The sequence below is a fragment of the Haliotis asinina genome, chromosome 4 (genome assembly GCF_037392515.1).
Source record: "Haliotis asinina isolate JCU_RB_2024 chromosome 4, JCU_Hal_asi_v2, whole genome shotgun sequence".
Taxonomy (NCBI): domain Eukaryota; kingdom Metazoa; phylum Mollusca; class Gastropoda; order Lepetellida; family Haliotidae; genus Haliotis; species Haliotis asinina.
Window position 1 is genome coordinate 76,209,859 of NC_090283.1, and position 17,354 is coordinate 76,227,212.

General features: G+C 41.5%; 1 protein-coding gene across 1 annotated transcript; it reads left to right on the forward strand.

Annotated features, from left to right (window-relative positions):
• LOC137282737 (solute carrier family 22 member 15-like) lies at positions 1-16,179 on the forward strand. Its single transcript, XM_067814524.1, has 10 exons — positions 1-838; positions 1,283-1,324; positions 1,975-2,267; positions 10,052-10,473; positions 10,824-11,063; positions 12,072-12,206; positions 13,342-13,424; positions 14,057-14,177; positions 14,662-14,734; positions 15,057-16,179. Exons 3-10 carry the CDS (start codon positions 1,992-1,994, stop codon positions 15,237-15,239), a joined length of 1,533 nt encoding a protein of 510 aa, XP_067670625.1. The 5' UTR covers positions 1-838; positions 1,283-1,324; positions 1,975-1,991; the 3' UTR covers positions 15,240-16,179.
• The last annotated feature ends 1,175 nt before the right edge of the window (positions 16,180-17,354 follow it).

The following is a 17,354-nucleotide window of genomic DNA, read 5'->3' on the forward strand; positions in this document are numbered from 1 at the left end:
AGCAAACGCACAATAACAATCGGAACAAACTCGGCCATAGGATTCACTGATAATAGCCAGATACTTCAAACATGAGGGTATCTTTTGGTTTACATAAGAAAAAGATAGTTACATAATACGTTTCCTTTCTCTGACTCTTTCAGTATACATAGTTCATGGCAACGGTTATCAATAATGTTAATACATGCATTGGTGTGTGTAAAGTGACTCCTATGGTTACTCAAACCATTTCCTGAAGTCAAAATATATGTCATTTTACAAACTGACTGTAGAATCTTGTATGTTATTGCGATAATGCGTTCCAAACATTTTGATCAATGTTCATATAGTCACCCTGTCACTATATAGGATTAATAACAATGCATAACAATGCATTAGATTTTTTGTGATATTTTGCTTTTAAGTTAAAGTACGAGCATATGAATTAGTCTACTGTGACGACCTTGTAAACATCATTACACCATTTAGTCAAACTGATTTTTATTGTCAAATTAAATAAATTGGCTTTTTTCTGTCAATTCCTGAAATAGACAATTTGTCACATGGCTTAGATAGTTGATTTTTCAGTCAATTCCTGAAATAGGAATTTTGTGAATGGCATAAATTTACCATATTTGGTACATAGACGCTAACTTATATACGACACAGCACAATAACACTTATAAAACCAGCTGGACGGTCTGAAGATGGAACGATGTTGACACATCACACACACTGTTGTGAAGCTCACTATGTATATATAGCCAAGGACATCCGAGCCTAGGCTTGGGGGCGACAGGAGAACACTGTTATCATGGCACACCGGTCTGGACCAACTCCACAGTAGGACTGACAACAGGTACGTGAATATCAAGGGTAGAACTGTTCCCTGTTAGAGTGTACCAGAGTCATGTCTGTCCCCATCCATTTTGTCAGAATGTGTTTTACCGCTAAGTCTTGTTGCACAGCTGATACATTTGCACTATATGTGTATTTTGTAGAGGCAAGAGATTGCAATACGTTAGCGTGTGTCCGACACACAACATAGTGCTGAAACACGTGTATTTTAGCGATCACATGATAATGTGATCATGTTGACCATTCCTTCCTATTTTAGCTTTCAACGCTTGTAACAAATCGAATACTTTGCAGACGATTATGCAACAGGATGTCCAGGTAATTTCGTTTTCAACGAAGTTTTACAGAAGTACTAGATCTGAACTCACAATCTCTAATCCCACACCTTGTATTCTCCACGAAGTTGTAAGAGCTGACGGCTGGTATTTTTATCCTTTGTCTCCAGATTGCAAGTTTCCTGGGCGGGTTGACAGTGTGTTATATTGAGGTGAGTGGCGTTAGCTTTCATTAATGCATACAATAACGGAGAAACGTTTAGTGACATTTCAAAAGAAAATACATTTCAAGGCGTTTACTACACATTACGAGTGTCAAACTACTTTCGTCTGCTTTACAAATTGTAGTGTACACAAATCAAAATTGACCATAAGGTTTCACCATGTATATCTTCGTGAAATGTACGTGACGCAGAAGACATTTCCTGGTGGATACTGCACTTACCGCTCAGTGGATCGTTCTGGACATAGATAAAGTTTGTGTTTACGATAACAAACGGCATGGTGAAAAGAAAAGAGAACCTTTAGATTACAGTAACCGTTGCGACCCGTGAAAATTTCGGATTAGAATTGGATGACTTGTGTTATGGTATCACAGTTGTGTAGATCGATGTTCATGCTGTTGACGACTGGATTGTCCGGTCCAGACTCGATTATTAATAGATCACCGCTGTATACCTGGAATATTGTCACGAGCGGGTTAAACAACAAAACCAGACCAAAGCAAACTCGAGAGTCTGTTTTCCTATACAGGTCATAAAGAATCTTCTTTCTGGTTTTCCTTTTTTAAGGTTTGAAGTTTTCCTAGAATGTAAGTAAATGAAATTATGACAACCTTATTCTTTCTTCACCAACATTGCAGACGCCAGTGTGACAACGATGTACACGGACGACATCATCGAAGCCGTCGGGGGCATGTCCCGGTTCCAGATCCTCATGGTTGTGTTCATATTCGGTCCAAAGACGTTGATGGCATGGGGGATGTTGATGATGTCGTTTGCAGGGACGACTCCAGACTGGTGGTGTATCCCAACATCTGTGTCGCCTGCAGATGCAACACAATCCATGAACAACGTCACCTTCAAACTGTGTCCCACCTCGAACATCACCTGTGATAAACACTACAGTCTGGACAAGAACACCATCGTAAGCGAGGTGAGTAACATTTACCCTGGGGTTGGTGCATCCCAGAATGATGAGGTTTGTTATTCAATGATATGGATGCATCCACACTATTGTAGCAGATAAGAGATCAGCCACATCCATGTTGCCTTGAAGTGAGAGGAACGGGTAGGTCGTGTGTAACAACGAACGGCTGTTACCATGTTGCCTTGAAGTGAGAGGAACGGGTAGGTCGTGTGTAACAACGAACGGCTGTTACCATGTTGCCTTGAAGTGAGAGGAACGGGTAGGTCGTGTGTAACAACGAACGGCTGTTACCATGTTGCCTTGAAGTGAGAGGAACGGGTAGGTCGTGTGTAACAACGAACGGCTGTTACCATGTTGCCTTGAAGTGGCAGGAACGGGTAGGTCGTGTGTAACAACGAACGGCTGTTACCATGTTGCCTTGAAGTGGCAGGAACGGGTAGATCGTGTGTAACAACGAACGGCTGTTACCATGTTGCCTTGAAGTGAGAGGAACGGGTAGGTCGTGTGTAACAACGAACGGCTGTTACCATGTTGCCTTGAAGTGAGAGGAACGGGTAGGTCGTGTGTAACAACGATCGACAATTATCATGTTGCCTTGAAGTGGCAGGAACGGGTAGATCGTGTGTAACAACGAACGAGTGTTACCATGTTGCCATGAAGTGGCAGGAACGGGTAGGTCGTGTGTAACAACGAACGGCTGTTACCATGATGCTTTGAAGTGGCAGGAACGGGTAGATCGTGTGTAACAACGATCGACAATTATCATGTTGCCTTGAAGTGGCAGGAACGGGTAGATCGTGTGTAACAACGAACGAGTGTTACCATGTTGCCATGAAGTGGCAGGAACGGGTAGGTCGTGTGTAACAACGAACGGCTGTTACCATGTTGCCTTGAAGTGGCAGGAACGGGTAGATCGTGTGTAACAACGAAAGGCTGTTACCATGTTGCCATGAAGTGGCAGGAACGGGTAGGTCGTGTGTAACAACGAACGGCTGTTACCATGTTGCCATGAAGTGGCAGGAACGGGTAGATCGTGTGTAACAACGAACGAGTGTTACCGTGTTGCCATAAAGAGAGGGATTCTGATTTCACTAGAAATCAATCCGAAGATCATGGATACATAAATTCAAGCAAGCATAAAACACATTAGAGATCACACGCAGGACCTATAGTTCATTACTGATATGTGCTGAAATATTAAACATTATATATGTAATACAATCAAACAATTACAAAGGGATGGTGTCTCTTGCAACACAGATTGCCTCCATTGATATACCATCTCAAAATATGGTTTCAAATGACAAACATATTTTGCAAACTTTATAATGACAATATGAAATGTGTCCAGTAGGAGTGATTGTGTGAACTATGTATCTGCACCATGGAGTGCTGACAACATTTCATCGTCTTCCAACATTTCAAAATTTACATACGTTTCAACATCACGTAGATCAAACAGAGATGATCAAACAGAGAAGTTATTCCGGAATAATTTTTCACAGTGTCGTATTACATGGTTGTCATAAGCGTGCTTATTACAAAGCAAACATTCTTCTGACACTTCATATCGTGGTGAAATTTTCAAACAAAATTGTGAGGTTACTTTGTGTTCAGGGTATAAAAATGCTAAGTTCCAAAGTATGTGATATATCAGTGATGTATAAGCTCGCATGTAACGAGACAATCCTGCATCAAGTTTCACGTTTTCTCTTCATAGTTTTATACTATTGCACTGGAGTTTTGATAAAATAGGAGCACAGAATTTGTGTTTTATGAGATTGTCACAACTACTGTTGCATAAAGATCCAAAGAACTGAAGTTTACTTTTATCGATGCAGCCAATCATGGTCTACAATCCTAAGTTTGCAGTTATGGTGGATTCGGACGGAGATGTCTTATCTAGTCCCTGCACTGAAAACTAAGACGCTGCCCTGTAATGTCAAACAACAGTTCACAGGCAAAACAACTGGTTCTCGGAATCATTCTTTGCCATTTTCAACACTGGTAGCTGGAAGTAGGTCAGTGTTTTATAGCTCTACGCATTTAAGTGAATTAACACTGTGTCCGGCCCTCTGACTGCTCTGCTCAATTCTAGATTTACATCAGACTTAAGCAGTATACCGCCGTAAGTATTTCAGTCTGCTGATGCAATGTTTTCATTGGCAAGAATGTGGTTTAGAGTTTTGACTTTACGTTTACTTCTATTAAAAGTGATTACCAAGCTTTAAGCAGGATTGTATGTTAAGCGCCATTTACTGGCATATGTATGTACAGTATTGAGAGACATTTGAAGTCCCTTCGGTGAAGTACTAACGAGTGTTGTGTCGTCAGCAGGCAATATAGTCGGACCACTCAATCTATAAACATTTAGGCCATTACTAGCCTGTCTCAGGGAGGAAATCAAATCATCATTAATAAACACTACGAAGAGTGAGTGAGTGAGTTTAGTTTTTACGCCGCACTCAGCAATATTCCAGCTATATGGCGGTGGTCTATAAATAATCGAGTTTGGACCAGGCAATCCAGTGACCAACAACATGAGCATCGATCTGCGCAATTGGAAACCGATGACATGTGTCAACCAAGTCAGTGACCCTGACCACACGATCCCGTTAGTCCCCCCTTACGACAAGCACAGTCGCCTTTTGTGGCAAGCATGGGTTGCTGAAGGCCTATTCTACCCCGGGACCTTCACGGGTTCACTACGAAGAACCAGGACGACAAGACTCTGCCTTGGCCAACACCTTCCTAAACAGCATACCTGTCAGAGGTTTCATCCTTACGAAATATTACACAACCATAAGTGTGTGTATACCTAGAGTACAGTTGTTCCAGATGTTTCCTTGGATGCCAGGTTGATGTAACTTGTAAAAAGGACCATGGTGCCACATAAAGTCAACTGTTTTTTTTCTGCTATCTGAAAAGGCAGCATATACCGTATTTTCTGTCAATGTAATATCTGACAAAGGCGTTCTTAACTGCCCTATATTCCTCTCTAAATCCAAATTAGAGTATATCAGGGAAATATAGGTACTCACGCAAGTGTGTTTTGGGATGGTTAATATCTTGCATTAGGAATAAACATTGTAAACATTTTGCGAGCCTTGGCGAGCTATATACATACTGTATATTCCTACAGCAGCATATTAACCATCCCAAAACATACCAGTGAGCTAACCTATATATCATGCAATGTCATTCATACAGTATAACCTAAAAGAATGCAGTTTCGTTTGTCTCAGATCATGAAACTACAAGTCGTGGGATGTAACCGCATATCTATGACGTCACAAATATGTGCATAGTAACACGTGATGTCACAAGCTCGGTGACGCAATTTCCTTCTGATCGCACAGCTGAATGCATTAATTTAGCTTAGCTCGTTCCCAGTACGTTTTTACGTTAAAGCACGTATTGTCGTCAAAAGATTTTAGCTGTTTAAACATAAAGGCAAAGTCGTGTGGAGCTTCCAAACCATTCAGTTAACCATCTGAACAACAAATAAACTTTAATATTCGCGTGAGATTGTGCACCTAGATTCCTGTGCCGTTGTGTCGCTGATACTGACAGACGGTCGGGAAACTGATGTTGGTATCTTCGTAAGCCTATGACTTTCTGTCTGCGCTTTGTAATCTACTCCATCTATCATAACCAGGAATGACTTTTCTCAGGTCAAAGCACTGACAGTACCGTAGCCACGGCTGTCAACCCGCACATGACCGCAGACCCTTGACGCCATGTTAGTTTACGCTGTGAAAGTAGTCCCTCAACTTTGCACATTACCGCTTTAATTTGTATCGTATCCATATATGGTCCCAACGGATACCAAAAATATCCACTGGCTTTATTCTGCCGAGAACACTATCCACTGTATGATAAATGAGGAGTATTTTCAAGTAATTTAGTTTCTATGCGTGTAAGTAATAGCTTCTCAAAACGTTTTCCAAGGCATGAAGTCAGAGTAATTCCCCTATACTTTCGAGGATCGGATTTTTCCTTTTTACCTGTATAGATTGGAATGACCATATCACGTCTATAGTTAAAAGCAACTGTTTACAATCACTACAGACACAGTGCCGACACAGTGCGGAGGCGTTTTAGCAAGAGAAACGACAGATGTCGCAGACCCTATTCTCACTGTTGTCGTTCCCGTCTCCATTGGGCCACACATCATCGGAATTGGCGTTATTGGGTGTTGCGAACTGCAGTCTTCTTGGACGAAAACAAGTATTGCGTCTCGACGGCTGATGGCAGAGTGAGAGTATGGCGACGACGCGGGGAGCGTTTTGCAGATGATTGTGTCCAGGGGGAAGTCCGACCATAATGATATGGGGTGCTATTGCTCTCTCAGTCACAAACTAGGACCTATGGTGTTCCAGAATATGGGTCCAGGTAGAGGAAATGGTGTAACATTTGTCCGCTACACTGATCAAGCGCTGAGGCCCATCTTGGTGCCAGAGTTTGGTCGTCATGGAAACCAAGTTTTCCAGCAGGCCAACGCGCTTCCCTTTACTGCAAGAGCAACTAGAGACTTTCTCCGTCAACACGATATACTGGTCAATGTTCTGCCCCCAGTCCAGACTTAACCTCGATAGAACACTTGTGGGACGAGATTCAGAAGAGGCTCAGTGATGTGCGACCAAGGCCGACAACTGCAGCTGAACACTCTCAGGCGTATCACCGGACCTGGACGCAAGCTCCTCTGGCCTACATCAACTGTCTCATCCACTCCATATAGAGACGATGCAACACTGTTGTTAACGCTCAAGGAGGCAATACACGTTATCGACTTTCGGATCGCACTGCCGCGCCATCTGTCGTCCTTTTGACTTGTAATTGTCTGAAATGCGTCTTTAGCTATTAATGATCAAACATGTCAATTTTGAAATCTTTCCGACAATTATTATACTATTTATAGGTGTTTGATTACCAATTTCAAAATCTGAGTGGCGTTTTTTGTTATTTTTTTATTTTTATTTTTTTGCGGCTCAGTGTACTTTGTGGGATACGTGTACAGTTAACCTGTATAAGACCGTTGGTAATATTCTCAGAATGGTTTTCTATAACGTTACCATGGACGGTTGTAATTCGTGTGCTAGGGTCATGTAAGAAGCTGATATACTTTCCTACTTTGCAAAAACATAATCGAATATGCGAGAGGTTATCTTTAGATCGACATGTAAAATCCGGGTCCTCTAGATCTTAACAACAAGTATTAACAACACCCGAAAGGTATCTCTCAAGTACCATGCTGTTGAAATTCTTGGCCCGTGTAGACAAAGGGTGTTTTCATGTATCTCCATTGAGATCACATCACCCATGACAACAGTCGTACCAAGCTGACATAGGTTATCCAAAATCTCTAAAACCTCATCAAGTGCATCACAATAAACAGAGTGTATTTGTCGAGGGTAGTCTATACGCAATAATAAAAACATCTGCATGATGTTTACGAGACAGTTTGCCTGCTATTGTATGACTTGTGAGAGGTGAGGCAGCCCCAGTGTTCCAGCTACTCTGCTTATTGATTGAAATGGCTAGTAAATCTGAACCCCCAGAACATGAAAGATTACGAAGAATACCTTTGTGTGCCGTTAACTCTGTGTCGGGAAATATTTGAAGTTGTTTATGTTATCTGCAGACAGATAGTGCTCCTGTAGAGCCACAACGTCAACCGAAAGTGATACAGTTTTGGTTATATACTCCGAACTATGTAAAACACCTCTAACATTCGATGCAATAAAGGAGTGAGTGAGTGAGTGAGTGAGTGAGTGAGTTTAGTTTTACACCGCACTCAGCAATATTCCAGCTATATGGCGGCGGTCTGTAAATAATCGAGTCTGGACCAGACAATCCAGTGAGCATCGATCTGCGCAATTGGGAACCGATGACATATGTCAACCAAGTCAGCGAGTCTGACCACCGCCTCTTACGACTAGCATAGTCGCCTTTTATGGCAAGCATGGGTTGCTGAAGGCCTATTCTACCCCGGGACCTTCCCGGGTCCCATAAAGGATAGCGTCATAGTGATATGAATACAAGTTGTATACATCAAGACATATTGTCATAGTGTTACCTTAATAGCAACTGTTGTGGTTGTCAGCTTGGCCACATGAGAATCTCACCCTGCCTTTAGGGAAATTGTCTTTACATCTGGGCCCACTTGCCCAAAGCAATCTTAGCGCTACGACTGTCTTAAGCCTATGTTGAAGAATGGGAGTTACAATCATTGTAGCGCTTTGTGCAAGTGGGCCCTGATATCCGCTGCCAAGAAGTCTGGATCACCTCACACAACAGCTCAATAGTCATCAAAGTCAATGATAACTTGCACTGTGTAAATATCGATCCTGGTGGCTATAGTTCTGTCTCTTCTTCACACTGGTTACGTTGGTCACTATTCTGTGGATATGTAAAGTCATATTATTAATTCTTACCTACGACGATATTGGTACCAGGAGTAGTGTTCCTCGCTTGTCGCAATGCTTCGGATGTTATATGTTACAATGTCACATCCTGTCGAGGGACTTGGCACGGCACATGGACCTGTTCTTGTCGCAATGCTTCGGATGTCACATGTCACAATGTCACATCCTGTCGGGGGACTTGGCACGGCACATGGACCTGTTCTCGTCGTTTCTGTAGCTTTGCGTTGCTCTGAATTTCTTGATTTTCACAGATAGTACTTGTAACTCTGGGCCTATATTTTCGACGCTCTGTTAACGCTGAAATAGTCGTAAAAGTCGTGCGTTAACATGAACTTACGACTGAGAGGTTCGAAAATCTAGGGTCAGGTCTCTGTAGCATATGTACGTTCAAATACTGCGGGGAGATTGGTGATTTTTGTTCCGATGATTTTCAGTTTAGCATTAGATGAGTAATTTATTAATATTTCACTTTCAAATTCTTTCATATTGTAACGATAACATTTGTCTTCTTGAGTGGGTAGCTTCAGTTCAGCTGTAAGTTCTATCATCCCACTCCTTCACTTTGGTGTATGTATTGTTCATCAGAGCAATAGCGTGTTTTCTAATTGAATATTCGTCTTTTCTACATGTTCATTTCCCCGAGAGACATATTGCTTGACAGCGCATGACTGTCCCCACGATGCTAGGAGGTGACAGGACCAGGTAGATCTTGTTTACCAATGCACGACTGTTACCATGTTGACACTCTCCTCATGTCATATCCGTGGTTTTGTTGAAATGTAATACTTTGAAGTATTACACAGTTACAGTCAACGTTGCCCTCTGAAACCATCTGGTTCGACATAGTCGGCAAAAAAAACGCAGAAGCGCAATGAGGATCGGTGTTACATGGCGCTATAAAGAGACAAGCTCGATGTGATTGCGAGTTTGGGTTTACATAAACATGGTTTTCACACTGTATTAATACAAAGAAGTTATAATATGTGACAAAGGTTACACCCCTGCCATCTCCCTTATCAACGATAGTTGCGTATCAATACTTCTCTGTTTTGGTTCGTAATTCGTACCATTGGTTGTCATAGCAACTATGCTTAGTCTTTTGACTGACACTTGTCATTTCATTTGAATTTTGGGGGAATGACAATCTGTACTCTACAAAGACTTACAGAAAAGATAAAATCGATTCCCCATGAGTGCCAGTTGTGAAGCCAATTTCTTCGTTATCAAGCTGGAATACTACGTCGTAAAACCACTGTCATTCACTCACTCACAAAAAGTATTTTCACCTTAAACTAGTCAATCAACTCACAACTGTCATCTAATGTCATTTCCATTGCACTAAAACCAATAACTTTCTTGCAGTGGGATCTTGTATGTGACCAGTCAATTCTTCAGTCCGTTATCACATCCGTGCAAATGGCCGGAGTGTTCACTGGAGCATTTCTTGGTGGACAATCTGCTGACGTCATCGGCCGGAAGTGGACTTACTACATCTGTCTGTTCCTTCAAGGCGGATTCAACCTGGTTGCAGCGTTCTCCGTCAACTGGCAGATGTTTGCAGCCTTACGTTTTCTAATCGGGTCCATGATCGGTTCTCTCCTGGTAGTAAGCTATCCGTATTTTATGGAGTTTGTCGGAAGGAAATGGCGTCCTCTGTCATCATCAATACCTATCTGGGTGACGGGCGTGTGTGCATTTGCTCTGTCCAGCTATCTGAGACCTGACTGGTCGCATCAACACATCATCGTTGCTGCACTTCATCTGCCGTTTTTAGCGGGATGGTTGTAAGTAAAGAAAAAAATCAAACCAAGATATTAGAAACTGAGCAAAGCCTTGCATTAAAACGTTAACAATAGTTATTACAAATTTTATATAGACTGAAAATGTCCTAAAAAGTTAAAACTATTTCTAAAAATCAACGCATTACAATATATATCAAAATATGTGTGCATCCTGATGCGGGTTTGGAACTCACAACAGAACTTCTTGAAAATGGTTTTGCATGTTAATCTGATCACCCATCTTACAGAATCGATTGTAAGGAATCCATTGTTTCCGAAGTTATTCAACTATGTGGGTGCAAATCTAATCTACAATTTACCCTTTTCTTGTCTTCTTCCACCAACGCTGCCAGCATTGTCCCAGAAAGTCTTCGCTGGTTGGCTGTGAAGGGTCGGACTGAGGATGCTGAAAAGGTGGTGGATCAGATGAGCCGATACAACAAGAGAGAGAAGCCCGCAAACACGCTGTTGCTGCTGAAACAGGTGGCGGATGAGGAGAATAAACTGAGAGCGTCTGGCAACAAGTACACCTACCTGGATGTTTTCAGGCCGTGGAGCATGTGTTGGAAGTCTCTCATCATCCAGTTTATATGGTTAGTAGAGTGAGTGAGTGAGTTGGGTTTGACTGCTTTGAACAAATGTAACTTGAGATGGATACGTCTTTCTTTCGTGTTTATCACCACGGGTATGGGTTGACAAACCTAGAGTGGATGGATGCGTCTTTCTTTCGTGTTTATCACCACGGGTATGGGTTGACAAACCTAATGTGGTAATTTGACAAAATTTAGGACTACAGGCCATGGGCGGCGGATCCTGCTGTAACAAAGGGATACGACACAGACTTCTTGATCCGCAATGATTATTCTGCTGAAGCAAGAAGGGTATAAAGGAGGAAACGCCTGTTCGGTATATCCGGCATGCTATTTCATGTAGGTTGTGGCGATTGTGTTGAGACTGAGCAAGGAATGGGAAGAATACCCTCTTCAGAAACGATGTCAAAAGTTCCAAATATCGCAATCGTTTACAAACTGGGCCATAACAAAACCGTTTTCACCGATGGAGCTTACAGACCGATGGAGCTTACATACTGCTCATTCAGCTTCGACCGTTACCTGTCCACGGGCTACATCTGTCTGTCCACGGGCTCCATGTACTTGTCCACGAACTCCATCAGATTATGTTTCTTTATTTGTGGGTTTCATGAAGCGGCCATTCACACGTAAATTTGCAAGTCGTGATACAACTGGAACACAGTTGCAACCAGCCTTAGACTCCTGTATCAGTTTCAATATTTGTTTATACAATATATGAACACTGCGAAAGAAACACGGGTGTAATTGTTTCGTCAAAATTTGAATAGAAATTTAGCCGCACTTTGCACATTTTTTGTTCGTCTCGCCTGGATTCCAACAACCAAGTGGCGACTTCTTATTATGTATATACAGTGTCGAAACAAAATCTGACTCGCAAGCTCAAAGATGAACCAGATTGTCGCTCCGGATTGTGAACTCTCATAGCGAGCCTGCATGCCGGCTCTGTATGCAGTAATGTTTTCGGTCGGTGATCTTTTATATAACCAATGTTCAATGTTTCGTCGACAGGATGTGCATGTCACTGGTGTACTATGGGATAGCATTCGGAGCAGGGAGACTTGCAGGGAACCTCTATCTGAACATCTTCCTGTTGTCGGTGGTGGAGATACCTGCCACAGTGATGGTGTTCTTCCTGACTAACAAGTAAGAGACATGTTTCAAACAGCGGGGGACATCCAGGGCCAAGGCCTGTAACAGGAGTCACCAGCACTCGCGGGTGGGGGTAGGTGACCGTGGTGGGTTGGGGTGGAAGGTGGTGGTGGTCAACAGCCCACCATCGGAGCCATAGAAACTAAAACAGTCCATACTTACCAGTGTGTGTTATTCCTGCCCAAATGGATTGATCTGATTTTAGTTCTGATTACGGCGTTGAACCTTCTTCACCATGCCGGTGTAAATGGGCTAATTTAGCTGGTTTACGATAGTACTTTACAGCATTGTTCACTTCGTAACCATGTCACCAAGAGTTATCTACCTTTATATCAGCTTTATTATTGTATTATCTAATGACAAATCGTTTTGAGATAAACTATGTATAAAAGAAATGATGGTTCTGTAAAGCCATTTTGGGCAACGATCTTGCAGGTGATAATATGTTTACACAACAAACGTGGAACAAAGCCCAATCAGAGGGCAACATACAAGTTCTCATCAGATACTGTTTCCCATCAATGGAACATAGATTTCGTCGGTTTAATAGATCAGACCAAAATATGTTGCAAATAAATAATCATGTATGTCCCGTTGTGTACATTGTGAACATTGCCAGCATGCATAATAACCATGCGTATGGCAACCATAACAACAGCAACGTATGAAATAAGTTTATTTATTTACTAGTCTAATGATAATACAAACGTACAGTTGTTATAAGTCACTCGATTCAGTCTCAGGTAGTTCGGATACAAGTGTGGTGTGCAAGACCTAGTTTCATTCCCTCTGTTGGGAAAGCTTAACCCCGATGAAGTTATGCTGTCACGTTTCTCCTTAATAACGAGTCTTTTTCGAGACTGACACTATTTCAATTTCTGACGGATGATAAATCAAAGCATATAAAACAATTCCGCAAGATGAGAAAATAAGTCAACCATGTAATGCATCTTTTAAAAGTTTAAAGCAATATTGATTCGATCTTTACAAGGAATCCCCATCTGATATTTATCATAGACGTGTACACCTGCATGTAACAGTGAAATAGGCTCCTACTGCGCACAATATATAGTAGGTGTAATGGAAGTTCGTATGGATGTTTGTATCCTTCTGTCTCTGGATTGTACAGAATCGGCAGAAGATGGGCGGCCTTCCTGTTCTTTGCTACATCCACCGCGGGCTCATTTGGTATTTGCATTGTCGTTAAAGCAGGTGCGTATCTCTTCCTTTCACTCGGATACCATACGTGTCCGTGTGGCTACCAACCCGTGAAGGTGCAGGGTAAAACAGGCCTTCAGCAACCCATGCTTGCCATAAAAGGCGACTCTGCTTGTCATAAGAGGCGACTAACGGGATTGGGTAGTCAGACACATGTCATGTTCCCAAATGCGCAGATCGATGCTCATGCTGTTGAGAACTGGATTGTCTGGTCCAGGCTCGATTATTTATAGACCGGAAACATATGGCTGGAATACTGCTGGGTGTGGCGTAAAACTAAACTCATTCACTTACCATGGGGGTACAATATGGCCCTTCTGGAAGTATTGAGAGAGTGAGTGTGCCTAGCGTTATGCCGTACTCAGTAATATCCAAGCTATATGACTGCGGTCTGTAAATATTCCAGTCGGAATCACACACTCCAGTGATCAACAGCATGAACATCGACCTATGCAAATGGGATAGGATGACAAGCAAGTCAGCTGACATGGCCACCCTACCCTTCTGAAAAGCAAATAACATGACTAAACGTTCTTTCCTGTTTTTCACATTGAAATATGCATCCCTACTGGTGGAAAAAAATCCATCAGGTGTTCGTGAAATCTGTGAGGCGAATGTTTTTTCAGTCGCTGAGGATGAACAAGGAATCATTGTCAACGTGTTGGCTCTGGTGGCCAAACTTGGCGTCGGCGCGGCTTGGTGTGTGATGCAGCTGTTGTCGAGTGAGACTTACCCAACTGTCACAAGGTATGTTGAAATCAGTTGGAGTACAGGAAAAAATGCTTATAGAAGTGTTACAAGGCAGTAGTGGGACATAACTTCACATGAATACATCATACAACATGAAGAACACTTCAGCAACTTAACTCACCCTCACAAGTTACAGCATGTTATTAAGGCCTATCAAAATATTACATAGCAATTATGGGATAAATCCCAACCTCACATCATGGAGAACAATAATGCCACAGCTAATCTAAATACATGAATATTTAACAAGAATAATCCCCTCAACAACAAAAATAACATTATTACAACGTATTGCTAATCTCACAAAGAAGAGTACGTTATTTTCGCAATATATAATGAATCAAAGCATAGTAATCCACCCCCTGATTTGTGTTTTAATGTACGTCAACTTCACCCAAAGTGGGTTTTCGCGTTATGATAGACAAAACTGAGGCATTTTACACTTATTCATTTGCATTGTTGATTTATGTGTTTTATTTAGAAATTTGGGCTACGGTGCAGCTAATACAGCGGCTCGCATTGGTGGAATACTTGCCCCATACATCTTTGCAACGGTAGGTTCATTGGAGTGAGAGTTTTTAATTGGTTGGTTGATATGGTTAACTAGGAATGTAGGCATTAAAGGAGACGAATATGTGAGATCAATGTGAAATAATATTGTGGTTTGTGGTAAGCTAGAGGCATGAGTCGAATCGTTTAGATTAATGCACTCAACCACTGAACTAGAGCTAACTTAAATGCAAGAAATGGGTGTACGTTGTATCTGACTAAATGTATTTATGTACTTCTGCAATGAGTATGTTTTATAGCATGAGCGTTGTGCGTTTGAACTGGTCGATGAATCCTTGATAATTACATACAGCGATAATTCTGTAGGGAGCAGATGGTGATCTCGTGGTGCCTTTCGTCATCGTTGGGTCGACAATGGCCATCTGTGGAGTGCTATCTCTGGTTCTGAAGGAGACGAGGGGTCAACCTTTGGCTGACTCCATTGGGGGCCAAGTGAACTCCTGTGGGGAGGTGCTCTCAGCAGCTGATGTAGGAAAGACCAAGGTGTAAACATCGCTGATTCCTGTACAGTGGCCAGCAGTTTATTGACAGAATCGTTAGGAACAACTATAGACTTTCAGTACCTAGTAGCCCAGACTGCAGCAGCGATATGTCATGGATCACTTCCTGAATTCTGTGAACATCGTCGACAGTAATTGACTCCAGCTCAGTGTCTGCATCCCATAGCTTGTCTTTGAGTGGCATTCAGATGCGATACACATAAAATGGGGATTCTATAAAATGTGGAACATGATGGATAGTAATATATAAAAGAAAATAAACAAAAGTGATAAGACGTTTGCGCCTGGCTTCTGGCTTCTGGCTTCTGGCTTCTGTTTTTCCTTTGCCAATTAACGACTGGTTTCCCTTGCTTAGCGTCGAGAAACTTTTGGGAAAAGAGGCTATCAAGTTATATAAAAGCAATATTCAGACCTATCATCAACAACAACAACAAATCATCAACATCATCACCATCAACGACAAGTACGTTTACCGTTTATCTGTTTCTTACACAAGGTAACCATACAAAATGATTGCCATGTTATGCATGGGTAGGTGTAATAGATATGCAATTATACTAAAAGATTAACTCATTTGTACTAAAAAATTCACAATGATACTACATAAAAGACAAGTGATTGCTGACAACATTGTGATGGGTCATTTTATGATAGCTTCAAAGGATCATTTAAGCAGTTGTTTCCATTTATTTCTTCAAGTAGCCATTCATGTTATTTTTTATTTCTTGTGTTGTTTTTTGTGCGGTGACGTGTTCAAGTTTAAAATGTCCTTTCTTGTTGAGATAAATCTGTCAAATGATAAGAATAAGCTGTTTAAGACTTAAAATGCAGATCTCTGTCTTCTCTGTCTTCCTCGTTCATTTGTCCCATTCAAGACCGTGAATATATACGTTTTTGTAAGATAATATGCATTAAAGATGTATTACAGATATGGTTGTTATATTTTATTATATTACAAACTAACCTTAAAATGACCTAAACAAATAGAAACTAATTGAATGAAACAAATGTAACATAAGAACTTCAGAAATTGGAAATCTTCATTCTTATATTGGTTATATATGATCTTCATCTAGTCTGGTCACGTAGACTCTTCTACATAACAGGGTATACTCTGAAATGATTTTTTAACACATAATAACCAGTAGGAGTGCAAGCCAGGTGATTTTATGACCTACTGACTTGAAGCATAAGCTATGTTCACCCATAAACCGTCTCGTACATAAGACGTTACAGATTTGGACAAAGTGAGTAGGTTTTATATGTTAACGTGAGTTCTGTCTACGGACTCCCTTGAGTGGTCAGGAAGCCGTTTCACATGTGCAGAATATTCCTAGCATGGAAACCTGATGAGGACGTAGAGTTCACGAAGAACGGTATTTAATGATTCGGGGGATGGTTTGTGACAGAAATCTGTTCGCAGGATCACTGACAGGATCGAACAAGGACGGTTTTGGCTATGGTAAGGACACCTCGACGAAATGTGCAATATGTTCGCAAAAATATGAAAACTTAGACGTATAAAAATATCACAACACCAAGGGTTCTGAGATGCACTCCCAGAACCTGGTCAGCTTGCGGTGCATATTAATTAAATACGTTCATAAACCCGCCACGTTCAGCGTTGACAAAAACAGACATCAGTTGCGACATATCAACATGACAACATCAGTAGTGACTCGGAAAATCTTAATAATGTGAAACTGGATTAAGAGAGGAAGACCAGCTGCTGATCGCTATACGTCCTATTCTCGTATAAAATGTTATTTTCCACGGTTAGGTTAATGCTTTTTCTGGTTATAGCAGTTTTTCTCATTCATTGACACGTGATGTAGAGGCGCAGATACTTCTTAATGGAAATCAGTGGGAGGTAATTCATGATGACTTGTTTTCCACAATAACTGACCCAGACACTACCTGTTAGTATCAGAAAGGTGGTTTTTTTTAAAGTGGAGAACTGTATAGTTACTCAAACTAACAACGCTAGGCATCTGATGAGAACTCCTATAGTCCGGCACCATCCCTCAACCAGTGTGTGAGCAGAGGCTTTTGTTGTAAATAGAGAACCCGAACTAATAACGTTAGGCTTCTGATGAGACCTATC